Raw genomic sequence first — 17884 nt, forward strand, 5'->3', positions numbered from 1 at the left:
AAATTAAAGCCAAGCGGAGAGTGTTTTTTTTTTTTTTTTTTTTTTTTTTTTTTTTTTTTTTTTTTTTTTTTGAAAACATCTATAAATATTTATAAAAAGAACACAGACATATTCGGTTTTAGAAAATGCATATCCAAACTATTTTGGAATACGCATATGCCATATAAGCGAGCTTAGTCATATATATATATATACATATATATATATATCTGGCGCGAATATGGATAGTGTAAATTGCAATTTTAATGCGGAATAGAAATTATTTACATGCTTATACTATATACAATAGTATTTAATATAATAAAATTGATTGTGCGGATTTATGTAAGTATAATGATGTATATACATATACATATATACATATATATATATATATATATATCTATATATGTAAATATAAAAAAAAAGAAAAAAAAAAGAGTAAACGAAAGTTTGCCTTTTTATAAGCAAGTCACAAGAAGATCGTTTAGAGAAACAAGAGAAACAAGAGCATAATTGCAAAAAGAGAATGAAGAGATTTCTTCCATTCACACACATATTGTGCGCGTTGTTAAAATTTTCGAGCAAACTGATATACTTTTTTTTTTTTTTCGGTGAAGTGATTGAATGAATGCGAAGCATTTTTAGCTGATATTCAGTTTTAAGTACAAATTTCACTGGAACGGTGTGCTGTGCAAAGATACGGATCATCAGAAAAAGAAAAAAAAGAAAAAACGGAATAATCAAAGGTGTTATTGTATAGTATAGACCTTTTTAACAAAGAAAGAAAGAAAAAGAAAAAAAAACAAAAACAAAAAACCAAACTTTATTAGAAATTCAACACATTTACGTATATGCATGCACATATACATACATGCACACATACATATGTATATATATAGATGTATATGAGATATGATAAAAACATATTTTTACGAAGATGAAAAGCTTCTCGCTCAAATAATATAAGCGCGATCATGCCAAGGAAAATAGAAGAAACTCTTTCACGAATTTTTGTGTAAAAAAAAACAAAAAAAAAAAAAACAAGACAATAAAAACTAAATAGTTTTACGAAACTTTGAAAATATTTTCTTCTTCTTCAATTAAAAAAACCAAAAACAAAATAAAAAACATTTTAATTGAAATAAAAAAATAAAAATAAAAAAAACCAGGAAAAACACAATGGCTCACCAGTGCGACCTCAACAATAATTACGTCAATTACACAAGTGCTTATGCAAATACCAATGCCACCTTCGATCGCGATTCTAATTCGACTCTGGCAGCCCCAAATTCTAAGCTCACGTCAAGTCAATTTACGGCTAAATTGATTGTCGGGTCTGCTATTAACGAGCGAAGGGAAAAAGAGAAATCCAGGCTTTCTTTGGCACATGCGAGCGAACGCCGAAATTAATAACATGTTTTTCTTTTCTTTCCTTTTTTTTTTTTTGGTTTATTTTTATATAAATGAGTTATATATATATATATATATATATATATCCATATATATACATATATATGGAAACAAGTGTCTACATATGTTCATTATTTTATTAGAAGCGGTGAAAAATGCTCCAATTTTTAGGAGATCTCTTTCAGAGAGTTGTATGTTCAATGTTTGTTTATAGTTTATATTGTTTTTCATGAAATTTTTTTTTATGAAAAAATATTCGTTATGTATTTTGTTTTTCGTTATTTTTTTTAATATAAATTATATATATCACTATAGATATAAATGATCATTTTGTTATGGTACGACCTGTTTATCGTCTCTGTTGTATAAATGAAGTTTACCATTATATTGTCTGTCCGTGATTCGATCGAAAGGGAGGCGGGGAGAGAGAGAAAGAGAGAGAGGGAGAGAGAGAGAGAGCGAAGAAGAAACAAACACTCCACAAATTGGTGCCTTTTCCTCAAAGCATTTTAATTATCATTTAATTCGCAAGCCTTCTCAGACTATGTCATCATATATGTATATTTATATATATATATATATATATATATATATATATCTTACACATATATGTAACAATGAAAGGGTAGCGGTCAACTAACTAATAACATTACCCTACTCGCATCAAACGGACACCAATGTATTTGTGTACTTTATGCCGTTAATGGCCTCTTATTGAATAATTTATTATCCCGTGCAATATAAATCTTGGATTATTACACTAAGAAAGGCTACTTACTGACCAAGAAGAAAAACTAAATATTCTGAAATGTTATTATTACTTCTTCATTGATCTGATCTCAAACGAGCAGATTATTCTTCTCATCTTGTATGTAATAAAAGTGAAAGTACTAAAGAATCAGTTATCTCTTTGAAGTCGAGATATTTAATAACAAGATGCATATATATATATATATATATATATATCGAGAGAGATTTGCATTCATGAGTATTTAAATTGAATTAAAATTTAATATCAACTTACGAGACATGTATTATATTATAATTAATTATAGAAATATATAATGCAATATGAAAACACCACTGTATACATATTATATGTAAATAATGAAAAATTTATTACAAAAATTGAAGTCGATTTTAAATTATTCTCTGTTATTAGAAAAATATTGTTAAGTCATTTAAATAATAAGTTCATGTATCATATTATTAAATAAAAATAAAATCAACAAAAAATATTAAAAAAAAAATAAAAAAAAAAAAATAAAAAAAACACCAAAAAGAAGGCATACGCTTGCCTGCGTTTTACTTAAATGAACCATCATGGACTGAGATACGCATTTCAATTACAAAAAATACATTGATTGATAAGAATTCATGAGAATTTGCATAAGCAGAGTAGCGCAGTGCAGAAGAAGTTATGCATTATCTGTTAAAAGTTTTCCAGGCCATAATATAAAAATTTTAATATACAAGAGCTGCCAGAGACAAATAAAATGCAAGACTTTTTCTATAAATTGTTATTAATTAAATAATAATTCAAAAAGAAGGCGTAACTTTAAAGCCATGCTCTTAACGTCCTCCTCTCAAACACTTGCGTATAATCGTTGAAGAGAACAGAATAAAACACGGCACGTTTCGTATTACGACGAGATACGCCCTTAGTAACGGTTATCCCCTAAACGCTAGGAGTCTCCTATAGGGCCGTAAGCATAATTCGCTTAAAAAAAAAACAAGTGATCAAAGATAAGGAGCAATATCTCATAGAATGGCGATAATCCGTTTGGAAATCTCGCAAGTCACCAAAATGCATCTCTTACGCATTAATGGACGAATTTAATGATGACGTTCAAGCAAAAGTCAATTTCGAATCAATTTTCTTGAAATGACAGATATATTGAAAAGTTTCGATTCTTTGTAAGGGCACAAGTAATGTGCATTTACCATAAGCAAAAATCAACTTTTATCTACAAAAGCAATCAAATCATTGCGTATTTTGGAAGAAAGTAAGTCAAGGCTATCATTGATATTCGACTGAGCCATAACTAACGTTAATGATACCGCTGCTAATAGCTGCCATTGATCATCATTCGCTATATCTCCTCTTTGTAGCTTACCTAGATATAAAATCGATGCACATTTCCTTGTTGAAGGAAGAAGTCATTTACAATTCGAGTTGTAAATCCAAGCCCAAGTAAAGTCTTCCATTCCCGTTGATTTGTTCATTTCATTGAATTTCCTCAAATTTCATAAACATTTCTATTTGTTTTCAAATCATTTGTCCCTTCTGTTTACATTTATTTCATGTGTAACTATTGGTCAGCACACTTATGTGTCTCTCCGCCCATTGCTTGTTACTTGAATCTTTAAATTTTTGCAAATATTTAAGTAGAAAATGAAATGCATGTATATCTAATTAATTATCAGCCGGTTCGGCAGTTAGTTAGTCTAACTGAATCAACTTGCAAGCCGAGTCTATACATTTAAAATTGCATGCAATTTTTGCAAAAAAAAAAAAAAACAAACAAACAAACAAAAGAAAAGAAAAGAAAAGAAACGAAGAGCTTTCTCCTCTTTTTGACTACATTGACATTACTGTTCCTTTCGAATGTGCTAAGCAACTGTCTAAGCTATATTAATTATCTGCTTGGTGTTATGTGACTACTTTTACTTAAAACTAACTACCTTTTCTCTCATGGTATTCTTGATTCTTCATTCGATTTTTTCATCAAACATAGGTAGATAGATAGATAGATAGATACACTTTCGCTTAAACAACACGTGTCGAGATTCGTCGATTTAATCTGTCTTCTGTTTCTAATTCTGTTTCCTTAAAAGTGTCATTTTGTAAACTCACATTTGGAAATGAGATAACTGTCTATTTTGGATCGACATCAGTTTTTCTCATCTTAAGAGTAAAAACTCTTTCAAACAAATCAATGGGTTATAGGATAGGGTATAGTAACAAGAGGTGTTTATAACTTGTTGCGAGGCACACATAACCCATATAAACATATAAAGTTGGCAAAAAGCGCAGATACACACACACACATTCGTGTGCCACTCATATTTCTTTTATATACACAAAAAAAAAAAAAAAGAAAAATCTTATCATCTTATTTTATAGTAAAATCTAACTTTACTTTCAGTGCCAATCAAAAAAAAAAAAAAAACACAAGAACTGGATTCTTGGATGGGATACATACAAATACAAAAATTTCTAATCGCACATAATATAAACACCTGTATGTTGTTCTATGTATTGACCAACATTTTTACATCAATTAATGATTTGCAAGATAAATAATCAACTTTCAGAGACTAACAATCGGTGGTGGAGTTTGCAGATACAACTTCTTTCTGATCTTGGCTTTTAATACAAATCGTCAGACAAGGTGCAAGTCGTGTTTTAGTACGGTTTATACAATCATTCAAAAAACATATACTTAACATTTTCACTACGAAAAAAAAAAAAATATATATATATATAAAAACAAAAAAAAAGAAAAGTGAAGCTTGAAATGAAATTTATTGATAATCAGTTAATTACTAATGAAAACTCGACAAATTGAAAACAAGAAATTAAAAAAAAAAAAAGCGGTAACTGTGGGTATAGGTTGAAAAAAAGGACATGATATTTTTGTGCTAATTAATTACAAATTTTCCTTAATTTGAAATTTATTTATTTATTTATTTTTTTTTTTAAACTATCGACAACATTTTTTATATCAAAATTTAAATTCCAAACGTATTCTTCTTCAACGTTGTGTTAAATTTCAAAAAACTCGTAAAATTTGTAAATTTTTAGGAAAAAGAGTCAAGGACTTAACGAAAACTCGATTAGCTTCTCAATCGAGATCCTCGTGCAGTTATAATTAATTTGCGCACTAACATACAAATTCTTACAAAAAAGAAGAAAAGGGAAATAAATATCAAATCTTTTTTGGATAATTAACAAGCCAGTCTTTAGACCCGGTCTGTGTCCATTACCTAACAACAACGCATATATACGAGTGTATGTGCATGGGTATATAAACCTGTTTTTGTGAATTGTGTTGCGAAAACTACTTTGAACAGGGACCCCGTAATCGTACAAAAAAGATCGCACAAAAACACGTTTGAGTCTACAGTAAGCGGCACATTTTTCCTCAGTTTTTGTAACCTTAAGTAATTCAACAGCAGATAAAAGAAAATGAAGAAGGGGAAGAACTTGGAATTATGTGAGGATCAAAGGATTATTTACTCCATCTATCTAGCACTTACGTGATGGTGGTGGACATCACAGAATTTTCTTCAACAGTATTTCTTTTTTTTTTTACCAACCAATCAAGTCCGAGCAGGATTGCGGTGAGGGAGGGTTACAGGTAGACAGAGATGGAAAGAAGACGTGGTATACGTTTGACTAAAAAGCGAAAACCTCAGCCACGGTGGGAAAAACCACTGCTGATATACAGTTGCAGTGGCGGGTAGTGGCGGGTGATTTAAGAGCGACGAGTCGCAATAGTGCACTATGCACATGATTGGGAACGCTGGGAAAGCTGTGTTGTCTTGGTAAAAGACTTAGTGAGGTAAAACCAACTCTTTCGTCCGGGTAGAACACTTGCCGCGTATATACCAATACATAAGTGTCCGACAGCCCATATTACACCCGCGTTCGAGGAGAGGTTTACAGCACACTTTTGTCGCCAATGAGCACCTAAGTCTTTCACTGAAACTGCACTATAAATGGTACTGTTCGTTCCCTTGAGCTTTTTGATCACCCAGAACACAAATTTCAAATCTAAAAACATAAATAAACAAATTTTTTGAAAAGATCTTTTACTGATAATCGAAGTGTAACAGGGAGTTTTCTTAGTGATGTGAACCAGCATAGGATAATTTAGTTGTAAGCAAAAATTTTAATAAACTCATTCTAAAACTATCATCTAATTATGCTTTATCAAGTTCCCCTTTTTCTGCTTAAGGAGCGCAGAGAAGAGTAAGGTTTCTTAAAGACTTGTCTTTATTTGAAAATTTTTCAGCTGAGATACGATGGTGTTATGTGATCGATTACTGTCACATATCCTCGCTTTAAGCGAATTCTTTTTCGTTTTTACATATTGCCAGGATTACTTAAGTGATTTCAATGTGAAGAAAAGCGATTGCAGTACAAAGAATACAACGACACAATTTCCCAAACTAATACAATTACAAGATACGGAAATCAATAAAAACGCTTATGAAAGCGATCATTCCGAAGCAGAGCGGAACATAAAATCGAATGAAACTGAACTCTTGGATTTAATACTGCAAGCCTCAGCCAGAGAAGGTCTTCAAGCGATGAGAACTTTATATTATGTTACAGAGCCGGAACTAATTCGAAACGGTGATTACAAACATACATATTTGAAATACATAAAAGCTATAAAATTGATTACGTTCACTGAATTTAGAGCAACTGTTACAGGATAATCATCCAGCCGCTCTTCTATCAAAATTTAGTAATCCCGAAGAAAATACTACACGACAAGAAATGGCTGCATTTGCAATGCTATCGGCAGCCAAAGCCTTTCGTAGAAAGTAAGTCGCCCATCCATTTTTCTCCTGATTTGAAAATGTGAGCATCATAAGAAAGTTTATCGCAATTTTTATAACAAATATATATTTGTAGTAACTTTTTAAGTATTAACTTAGCGCGCAAAGCTCATAGCCAAAAGATTTCCCTAAGACATACCGAGTTGGAAGTGATGTGCCGACCCAGAGAAATTCCGCTTTGCCCTATCTCATCGAAACGGTATCGCACTCACGACGGGACTTGTAACAACCAAGATCGACAAAGATGGGGAGCCGCATTAATGCCTTTTCATCGTCTACTTCCCCCCGAGTATGGAGATGGAGTCGATTCGATTCGGAATGCTGCAGATGGTGGACCATTACCATCGTCACGTTTTATTAGTTTATTAGTGCATGGTGCTCGGGAGGGTGAGGCATCGTTTACATTAATGCTAGCTCAGTGGGGACAATTGTTGGATCATGACATGACATCAACAGCTCAACCCAGGTAAATCGCATTCCTAAATATATAGATATATTTGTTCATATTTTCGAAATTTGACAGACCGATTAACGGTTCAATACCAAGCTGTTGTGGCGGCAAAAATTTTCATCCTTCTTGTTTCCCCATCAAAGTTCCATTCGATGATCCGTGGTTGTCGCCTCTTAAAATCCGATGCTTGGAATTTTTGCGTTCAGCACCAGCACAACGGGCAGACTGCGAGCTGTCATGGAGAGAGCAAACTAATCAAGCCTCCTCTTTTATAGATGCTTCACCAATATACTCGAGCAGTATTAAAGCTTCTAATAGTGCTCGCACGTTTCATAATGGTTTATTGATTTTTGGCAATAATAACTCATTTAATGATGTCTGTCAGCGAGGTGCTCTTGCTCCGCATTGCATACGCGCAGGTGATGCTCGGAGTAGTGAACAGCCTGGCCTGCTGGCACTTCATCATGTTTGGGTTGGTGAACACAATCGAATTGCTTTAGAATTAAGCAAATTAAATCGTCATTGGAGTGATGAAAAAGTATTTCAAGAGACGCGACGAATAATCGGCGCTATGTTTCAACATATAACCTACAATGAGTTTCTTCCCGCGATCCTGGGTCGAAAAATTCTCAAGTTATTTGACTTGGAATTGTTGCAGTCAGGTTACTATCATGGCTACGATCCGGACATAAATCCAACAATAGCAAATGAATTTTCTGCGGCCGCTTTTCGATTTGGTCATTCTTTAGTACAAAACTCCTACATACGTTGCGACCGTTTTCATAACGTTATCAATATTAGTAAGTTTGAACGTTGACAAAGACTTCCCAGAACAAGTCACTTTAACTTGATCAAATTATTTAGACGTAACCCTACACGAAGAGTTTCAAAGGGGAGATATTGGAACTGCGGGATCTTTGCATCGCCTTTTAAGGGGAATGTCTAATCAAAAAAGTTTGAAACGTGACGAATTCATTACACCAGAATTGACAAACCATTTATTTCAAACGCCTGGTAAATTCTTAAAAAATTTCCCAACAAAAATGAAAAATACATTTTTTGATTCTTTTCAAGGTTTTCCTTTTGGTTTGGACCTGGCTGCAATAAATATACAAAGAGGTCGCGACCATGGCTTACCCCCGTATACACGATGGCGAATTCCTTGTGGTCTCTCCCCCATCAACAATTGGGACGATTTTGTCATCAGTGCCGGTCCGGAATCAGCCCAACGAATCGGACATGCTTATCGCAGCGTACATGACATTGATTTGTTCGTGGGTGGAATAGCCGAAAGACCTGTTAGCGGCGCTCTAGTTGGACCTACCTTCGCATGCATAATCGCTCAACAATTTCATAATACGCGAAAAGGTGACCGGTTTTGGTACGAAAATGGTAACTTTGAAAGTTCTTTTACGCCATCTCAGTTGCAGTCCTTAAGACGTGTATTGTTAGCAAACATTCTTTGCCGAGCTGTTGGCAGTGGAACCTTTCAACCACAAATCTTCTTACCTCCTAATCTCACTAATAATGTACGACTTTCATGCGATTTCGGACCATTGGCGATTATCGATTTAAGCCCCTGGTTAGAATTAGATCCTTTCTTACCTCAAGCCCCGACACTATCACAACTATCATCCGAATTTGCTGAAGAAGTTCCAGAGCGCATATTTAATATAATACCTCAGCAATTTCAAGGTCAATTACCGCTTAGGGATAATAAAAATCCCATTAAAAAAGGCAATATATCAAAAGTCAGAGTAAATTCGACCACATTATTTGAACAAATTATTAATAATGAATCCAAAATAAACGACAAATTAGACTTTGAACGTAGAATGTTATTGTCATCCGAAGGACGCCATAAATTAAACAGCAATGATACTTTTCAGCTATCTATAGCGAAGAGTTCAACCAGTTCATATAGCATTTCCGATGATCTTAAAAACGTTGCAACGGCATTCGTTAAGTCCAAGTTCATTCCCGAGCAAAGCATTGACGATGGGGAACCAGCATCTAAAACATACACTACCAATTTCACAGAAAATAGCCCGATTGTTCATGGGAGAGAGAAAACGTCAAAGTTTGAAATCTCGCACGACAATCCGGTAACTATTAAGAATATAGCGGCTTCATCGTGCGAGGTAGAAAATACATGTTCGATAGCGCTGCGAAGTGCCAACAACGACATCCTTAGTCAACAAATTTATAAAAAGATCAAAAATGCAAAGGATTCTACTAAAAAATTTATTGAGGAAGATACAACCGATGTATTTGTGAATAAAGGAAATGACGTCCAAGTAATTGAATCCATAAAGGTGAACGAGAGTCTGCAAAGTGTCAATATATTAAATAAAACTAAAGAATTTGAGAGAGAGTTAGGATTTATTTTATCCGCAAATTCTACACAAGTTTCGCATGACTCCAAGGATCATAATAAATTGCTTATGATTACTAAATCTAATCCTGATCCTGAAACGCATCGTAAGCCCAAATCGAAAGAACAAGCAAAAGATAAAATCATTAAAATGCCTTTACCTACAAATTCCATCAACACTACCTTAATGTCGAGTAGCACAGTTTCGCATTTTTCGAATATTCGAAAAGCAACCCTTGAAGGACAAAACGATTATTTAAGATCCTACGGAGGAACTGTGGACAGCGCGGCTGATAAAGGAAAAGAATACGAGATACAAATTAGTATAAGACAAAAAGAGAAAAATCGAATACCTATAAAAACTAGTCAATATGATGATCGCTCGACTATTTATCAAACGAATCGAAATGACAATTATGCTTTAAGCTATGTTAAGCGAATAACAACATACGCAACATTTTTCCCTCCCGTAACAACCGAACAGTTAACCAACGTACAAAGTTCATTCACAAAACCCCCAATAATATTAATTGTTGACGAAGGCATTCATAGAACTACACCCCAGACCCCAGCCATATTCCAAAATATTGCAAATTGGAATTCGGAGAAACATAATTCTGTTTCCTCATTTAGCAATAAGCCTGATAAAGACTATATTTACAATGGATTTATTTCAAATTCCGCGCCATTTAGCACTTCCAGTCACATGCAAACATCGGGAGACATTGTTTTAAGTGAGACAGAAGATATTGATAGATTTTCATCGGCAAACTCTAATGAGAATACTATCTTCAGTTTTAATTTGAAAGTAAATTCTGACAGCGGCCAACTGCCAAGACCTATAGACACGCAAAAGTACGGCTATGGTTCGACTCTTAAAGCTTGGCAAACCCCAGCGCCAATACAGACATCGAATTCCAATTTAAAATTGCCGCCTCAACATCATCATGCTTCGAGTCCGTATTCATCATCGAGTTCTCAAGTAACCTATTTTAAGGATAAGATAATTAGATCTCAAAGTAAAAACGATCTTCGATCTTCTAATCAAAACTCATTCAATTCAAACAAATCGCCACAATTATTTAAAAAGCTTTCAATTGTAAATCCAACCAATCACGAAACCTTTCAGCACGAAAGTGTCGGTTAAACGGTTTCGAGGGCATTAATAAATTGTAAATGTTAAAAAATAGTAAACAATAGAATATATATTTAAAGGAAAGCAAGTAAACGAAAGAACCGGTAATTTCGATATGGTAGAGAAAAATTGTAAATGTAAGAAATCACGGAAATATTGAAGAAATGATAGAAATTAGAAAAATGTAAATTACAGCAGCAATTATCGAAAGGGAAGTTAAAAAATATTGCTGAAATCATCAAAGTAATACTTCCAATATGAAAAATGAATTAACATACCTTTTGTTCTCTCAGCACCTGCGTACTTTTTTTTTTTTTGTTAAGTTACAAATACGAGCATAAGGCATGAAGCAATCATCTTTGCGAGAAGTCTTCTAACCGCTTTGCTTGGTATAATTCTGCCCGATTTGCCATAAGATTTTGGAGATTTTTTTTTAATCAAAAGATGTATTTTGGCAGGATAAAGGCAAAAATGTGTACGGGTGGGACACACCGTTAAAGCTTAGTCGTGCCTTTACCTTTACCTTTACCATTACCTTTTTCAATGCTACTACGCATGCTTGTTAGCTGCCGAATAATTTGATTACCGTAAAGAAATTTGGGATGATGAGCACTTGCGTAATTATTGATATATATGTTGAATAATAGCTACTCCAAAGTATTTTGCAGCACGTAATTGGTCATTAATTCAGATGGCGTCGTGTTGGACATTTTCGTTACACAATCGTTACAAGAAAACTTTAATAACTCGAATATTTTTCAAATACATTTTTCTATTTCCCATGTTCTCGTTTTCGTTCAAATTATTTCTTCCTTCGTACAAGCTTTTTCATATGCTTTTGTTTAGATATGTCCAAGTGATTTTGCTATGTACAGTTTTTTCCAAATTTCCTTCAAGTTATTTTACCATTTGTCGCTCGGGGCCGTTATCCAATAGATCCTATCTTGATCTTATCACCACTGTTTGTTTCATTGCGAAAATCTGTAAAATTAAATTTTTTAAGATTGAATTGAATAATTTTTAAATTATATTAAACTACTAAAATAGTAAATAGTGTTAAAGTTTTTTAAGGCTAATAAATTTTTAAAAAATAAATTCGAAAATTTAATTCGACTAATGGCGCGAATCTTGCGCTGATCGAGTACATATGTATATATGTACATTTTTTTTGATGTGCCCTTTATTCGCGTAACACGTAAGTATGCATAATATAATTTTTCAGGGTTTTGAACAGGTCTAGTAATGTGCTAAAGAACAACAAATGTAGATAGCATTGCTTTTCCAGTTTAATGCTACTGGATAGTGACGAGTGATAAACATAAAACGACAACAAAACCACGATGTGGAAAAAACTATTATACAAACTAGGCGAACCATTACAATGGGCGGTAAACCCGAACGTCTTCGACGTCCTTACTTGGAGAGAGGACTGGATAGAGTATGTTATGAGCTGTTCAACGAAACCATCACTATATTCAAAAACATTTCTTTTCTTTTAATATAATCCATCACTTAAAAGAAAATATAATAAGACAAGATGAGAAAAGAAAGCAAATATGAAAATCAATTCTTGAGTGATATCTTAAGCGTAATGTAAACTACGTTAATAATTCGCGCACTTACATATAAAACTTTAAAAAATGCTTATCAGAATTTAATTCGAATTTAACTAAACTACATCTTTGCTTATGACCACAAGTTAACGAATACAAATTAAAAAAGTCTCTATTAATTTCTACTTATCGATATGTCGATAGTTGCAAAATGCAGCAACAAATTACACACGTTACTGAATTTACAGCAACAAAGACACATGGTGCCACATTTACAGCAACAAAATATACACGGTACTACTTTTACAACAACAAAATACATATACACAAAAATAGTGGTTTTCAAAGCTTTTTTAGATGGCAAGGCCTTTTCGCTTCAATCGTTTTCAATAATAATGAATAAATATGGCAACGTTCGTAATTAGGATTATTAAAAAGTTGGTTGAAACTTTGTAGTGTAAAGATAAATATTCCAAATAGAAATTAAATTATTACAATGTGGATTCACATATAGTTGATAAATATGGACTGAGTGGCTGGAGGCCAGTTCATCATCTCTTTAACAACAAAAAATAATAATTTATTAATCTGTGAAAAGAGTATGTGCTCGTGCTCTAGTAATTTTTCAAAAAGCCGAAGAAGCAGAGCGTGTTCTTGTGTTCTCCACAAATGGACCGCAACAACAGTAACTACTCCGAACTATCGATATCGTCTTCGGATGAAGATGAGGAGTTGGATGAATTTTCAATGAGCGACAGCACTGATATCGAATACGAGAGTGAGAAACAATCTATGCAACCTACAACGATGAGTAACCCTTTCTGCTTAAGGGGAGAGAAACCGAGAGTGGAATTGGACAAAAAGCAACAAACCAATATAGTGCAAAAACTTATTAATAGAGAAGTAAAAATAAAATATAACGCACGCACGCACGCACCGCACTAACATATATATTATTAGTAGCATATAGCGTATATAACGCTTGTAATTCAATCTAGGAAATTTTATAAAATTGTTAAACAACGCTAAGGATTAATATAAATCGGCATCGAACTATTCCATCTAATAGAAAGTACATTCTGCATATGTTCTTGTCACAAGATAAATCTTGGAAACTTTAGAAACTTTGTCAATCTGTCGTCCAATCTATAAATAGTAATATTTTTCAGGGATTCAGTTTGGGAAATGTCTTTTCGTAGTTGATGCATGGATGCCATGCGCGTTCCGTTTAATTCTCCGTAAGACTTTGACAACGTAATATTCTAAAATTGGAAGACTATATTTAAATTCCTTTACTCTTGAAGTTAGGACTCAAATTTATTTCAAGAAAGAATTTATGAAATTAGTATAGTTTGCTATATAAAATCTGACAATTTTCTTATATATATGTATATATAACTAAAAAGTTGAATTTTTATTCTAGTATTCAGGGAAACCATTGTTTTACCATCGAAACGAACGGCCATTTTATAATGCGGTGCCAAATAGATTATCGTTTTGTCTTAAGTATTTAGTACCTTCTCAATTCTTGGATGGGTATGTTAAATTCGTAAAAAAAATCAATTAATATACTTTACTCTCTTATTTTTGCTTGTTGTTCAATGGGTTCAAATCAAATTATTCTTTCTTTCTATTTGCTACTGAGCCTATACGCAATAATCAAAAATAACATATAGGCCGAATAAAACGCAGACAATTATTACAAATTACGCATATTTTTCAGGCAAGTTTTTATGGGTCTCACCCTTTGCGGTCAATTTCTAATTAGCTACAGTGTATGTTGCAATGATAACGCGACAACGAATCCCTATTCCCTCGCAATGGGTTACAAATATACGTAAGTATATATATATCTTCTCTAATAAGTTTTTCAAATTTTATTAATTAACTGTTATTGCTCCTATAGTCTACATTTTTGGATTTATCAACCCTTCAAATCGCTACGTAGTTTCTATAAATGTTGTTTATTTGATGACCATGGAGTTGATAATATGAAGAATGTTAGCATTATTCAATGGAAATGCGCTGATCCTCGGATCTTAATAGTGCATGGTGCATCGGAAGATGAGAATGAAGAATCTTATATAACCTATGTTAAAGTTCCTAAATTGGGCTGTTTAGACTGCATGAAACTCAGAGGTTCCGAGGAGGAAGGTGATAAAATCTATGTTACGTTTCACTCTTTTACCAATAACGAGGTAATCGTTTCCTTTTATTTTCCGAAATCGCAAATCTAAAGTTTTTGGTCGACACGCGTTGTGCCTCAAATGTAATTTAACCGTGCATACGAAATACTCCACAACTGAATCAGATCTTAAATTTAATCCATATACGCATCTTTTGTGCCCGGAACGTATATTAATAATATCAAATGGCTTCTTTCATATGCTGCACATTGGTATGGACGTGGCGAATCAACAACGGCAGCAGCAATGTGCTCAAGACCAGACAACGAATAACCAAAACTCCATGACAACTTTAGTTTTAAGACCTTTGATGGAAATTGGCCAAGACACATTTAGTCAAGAAGGAATGACGGCTCCACAACTTAGCGATGGTACGAGTGATCAACAATATTTTGCATCTGACAGAAATGGAAGTGAAGGAAACAATCAAAAAATGAATGAATCTGTGGGCAACGTCAAGAGTAATATAGCCAGCATTCAAAGCATTATTGATGATTTCGCTGATTTCGAAAGCGATTCCGTTCCCTCTGGTAGTGATGTCGCAAGGTGTTCATCGCAACAAAGCATTCAATCAGATCCGCGAAGTTCACCATTATCCATAACGAAAAATTCTTGTGAAGAATTGATTTTAAGTTGTAGTCCGATCACATCTAGTCGTAGTAATGTTAATTCCGGGACGGTGAACAGTTCCTCCATTTCTTCAAAGATCAATAATAGTCCTAAAAATAATAGCAATAAAGCACAACGTAACCCTTCGCAACGGCATCGCATTGTTACGGTAAAGCCGTTCCGTCGGGGCGTTTATAATTTTTTTTCCAATATATCAAATCCTTCGACATCCATAATATCCGCACAAGCAACGAATAGTACAAATAATGATAGAGCTGCTACTTATGAATTTTCGGAAGACAATGAAAAATGTGAAAAAATCTCGATTCTACGTAAGAGACGATTAGCTGAACGAAAATACGAATTTTCTGAAGATAATTCGGAAAATATTATACCATTCACTAAAATACGTACATCTAGCAGTTTCAACTCTTTATTTAGTACAGCTAATACCGATAATAATTCATCTCGACGCAATCAAAATGTAAATCATCTGCCTAATAATTCAGCCTATGTCTCACCCACTTCTTCACCGCATCCTTATAACTCGAGCACACCGCCTGGCGTACAGTACGAAATGGCTCGGCATTGCACTCCACCAGCTGCCTTGTCACCTTTACATCATACATGCACATCTCCGTTAAGCTTCAGATCACCTCCATATACATCTATAATGCGTTCACCCAGTCGTCACTTAACAACTGCAAATATTTATTGCAATCAAAGATCACCGCAGCAAACCGCTGTAACTCCTGCAGCTCAATATGTATTAAATTTTAAATCTCCTGGTGTCATGTCTCCCCTCCCTTTACCCATTAGTAAACGGTCACATTTGGACGTTATGACAGGCTCCGTATCACCAAATAATCAGCTATCATTTTTGTCGCCACGCAGGGAAGAACTAAGGATAGTCGAAGTGCCGCTGCATGGAGGCATGTCTGAAAAACCTGTGTGTACTAAAAAATTTCAAAGACGCTATGTGGATGAAGACGACGCTGCTTCAGTTATAACAAGCGAAGAAGGTATTAAGATTTTTGTATTTAGCTCTCAAGGCAATCATATCGCGTTTTTTTTCTTTTTTTTTTTCTTTTTCAGATGATTGTATATCCCCTGGCTATCATACGCTGCTTCCCTTGGAAGTACATGGCTCTTGTTATTCGGAAATGCAAATGATATCAAAAGCTTCTTATCAGCAATTATGTTGCACTAGCGTAATTATAGAACAGCATTCCTTTGATATAGAAACCTTCACCTACTATGTTATTAGTACACTTTGTCAAAAGAATCAAAAAATCTATGATTTTTTTCATGACTGGGCATACGAGATGATAAACGTGAGTATTATTTGTGAGTTCTTACAAAGAGTGGATAATAATTGTATTTAAAATTTCGAATTTTCAGATATGTCCTTTAACTTGTACGGTCTTCTGCTTGTTGATGGCCCAATTTTCTTGCCGTGAAGAAGTTACCTCTTGTCAGAATTGTTCTCGTAAATTGAATTGTGCTTTCCATGTGAAAAAATATGAATGTCGAGTTCTCTTCGCTTGGAATATGGTCTCTGGTGATTGGGAAGTTTTGGATTTTGGCGAATTATATGAGCACAAATTATCAGATAAGCTTCCTTCGCTCGACAATGAGAATCGCAACAAACACAGTCCTCAACCATCTTCATCTCTAAGTCAAAAGGCTAAAACACTGGCTCGTGAAATGTCCCATACTTTAAGTAAATTGCCCGATTACACGTATAATTTACGAGTTTTAGATTCGAATATCAAAAAATCGAAAAAGTCGATAACAGATTATGATAATATGATTGAATTTCATCAAAAAAGAAGAACGCGTTCAAGGAATTAAATTTTATTGTTTATTTCCTTTCAGTCTTGGCCTAAAGCTACTACTACTAATGATATCAACGCAAAATTTTTTTTGATTTGATCTTATCTCCTTTCAACTTTTATTCGAATTCTTTTGTTTTTTTCATTCCAACAAGGCGCCTTCCTTCTTTATTTTGAAACTATTCCGCTTTTTGATTTTAGTTTCTCATAAAATATTTTGTAATTGAAATAAATGCAATGAGTGAGATATTAAAGATTAATCTTAAATGTTTTTTTATTTTTATGAAGCGGACGCATGCCTAACTGAAATTAGTAGAGAGATATGGAAAAAAAAATAAAAAAAGAGAATCGATGCGATATCTAAATTTGATTTATGGGGCCTTGACTAAGCACTTGTTTGATTTTATATATCTCAACCATTTTTATTTAAATATTTGGCTAAAAGAATATAAAGAAATCCGTATTAACCTCAACAAAATAAAGCGTTACATTTTTCCTTTTGTCTTGTCGGCTTTTTTTGCCCATTAATTGTCTATATTTTTTATCATTATTTTTGTGAATTTTTTTTCTTTTTATATTAAAATTTTGTTATTGTTAGCTAAAAATATGCTGCCTTAGATCTTTTATTTCTCTTTTGATTTTATCTCGCCTCAAGAGCTGTTCATTGCCTTAAGACGAAGTTTCATCATCATGAAGAAACCAAGGGACTGCGATAAACATCTTCATTTCAATTAAGACAACCAGAGTTAATAACTTTTATATATATATATATGTA

At 33.5% G+C, this 17884-nt stretch overlaps 2 protein-coding genes across 2 annotated transcripts; both read left to right on the forward strand.

Moving 5' to 3' along the window:
* The first annotated feature begins 1085 nt into the window (after positions 1-1085).
* On the forward strand, positions 1086-2138 carry LOC119634821. The gene has a single exon (XM_038029217.1). It carries the CDS (start codon positions 1162-1164, stop codon positions 1390-1392), a length of 231 nt encoding a protein of 76 aa, XP_037885145.1. The 5' UTR covers positions 1086-1161; the 3' UTR covers positions 1393-2138.
* A 4232-nt stretch (positions 2139-6370) lies between these two features.
* LOC119634523 lies at positions 6371-17884 on the forward strand. The gene is made up of 13 exons (XM_038028746.1): positions 6371-6757; positions 6825-6951; positions 7043-7432; positions 7490-8217; positions 8282-8431; positions 8492-10890; positions 13107-13382; positions 13903-14015; positions 14203-14316; positions 14386-14633; positions 14719-16296; positions 16370-16608; positions 16676-17884. Exons 1-13 carry the CDS (start codon positions 6424-6426, stop codon positions 17126-17128), a joined length of 7149 nt encoding a protein of 2382 aa, XP_037884674.1. The 5' UTR covers positions 6371-6423; the 3' UTR covers positions 17129-17884.

Source organism: Glossina fuscipes, unplaced genomic scaffold (assembly GCF_014805625.2).
Source record: "Glossina fuscipes isolate IAEA_lab_2018 unplaced genomic scaffold, Yale_Gfus_2 3, whole genome shotgun sequence".
In the NCBI taxonomy this organism is placed as follows: domain Eukaryota; kingdom Metazoa; phylum Arthropoda; class Insecta; order Diptera; family Glossinidae; genus Glossina; species Glossina fuscipes.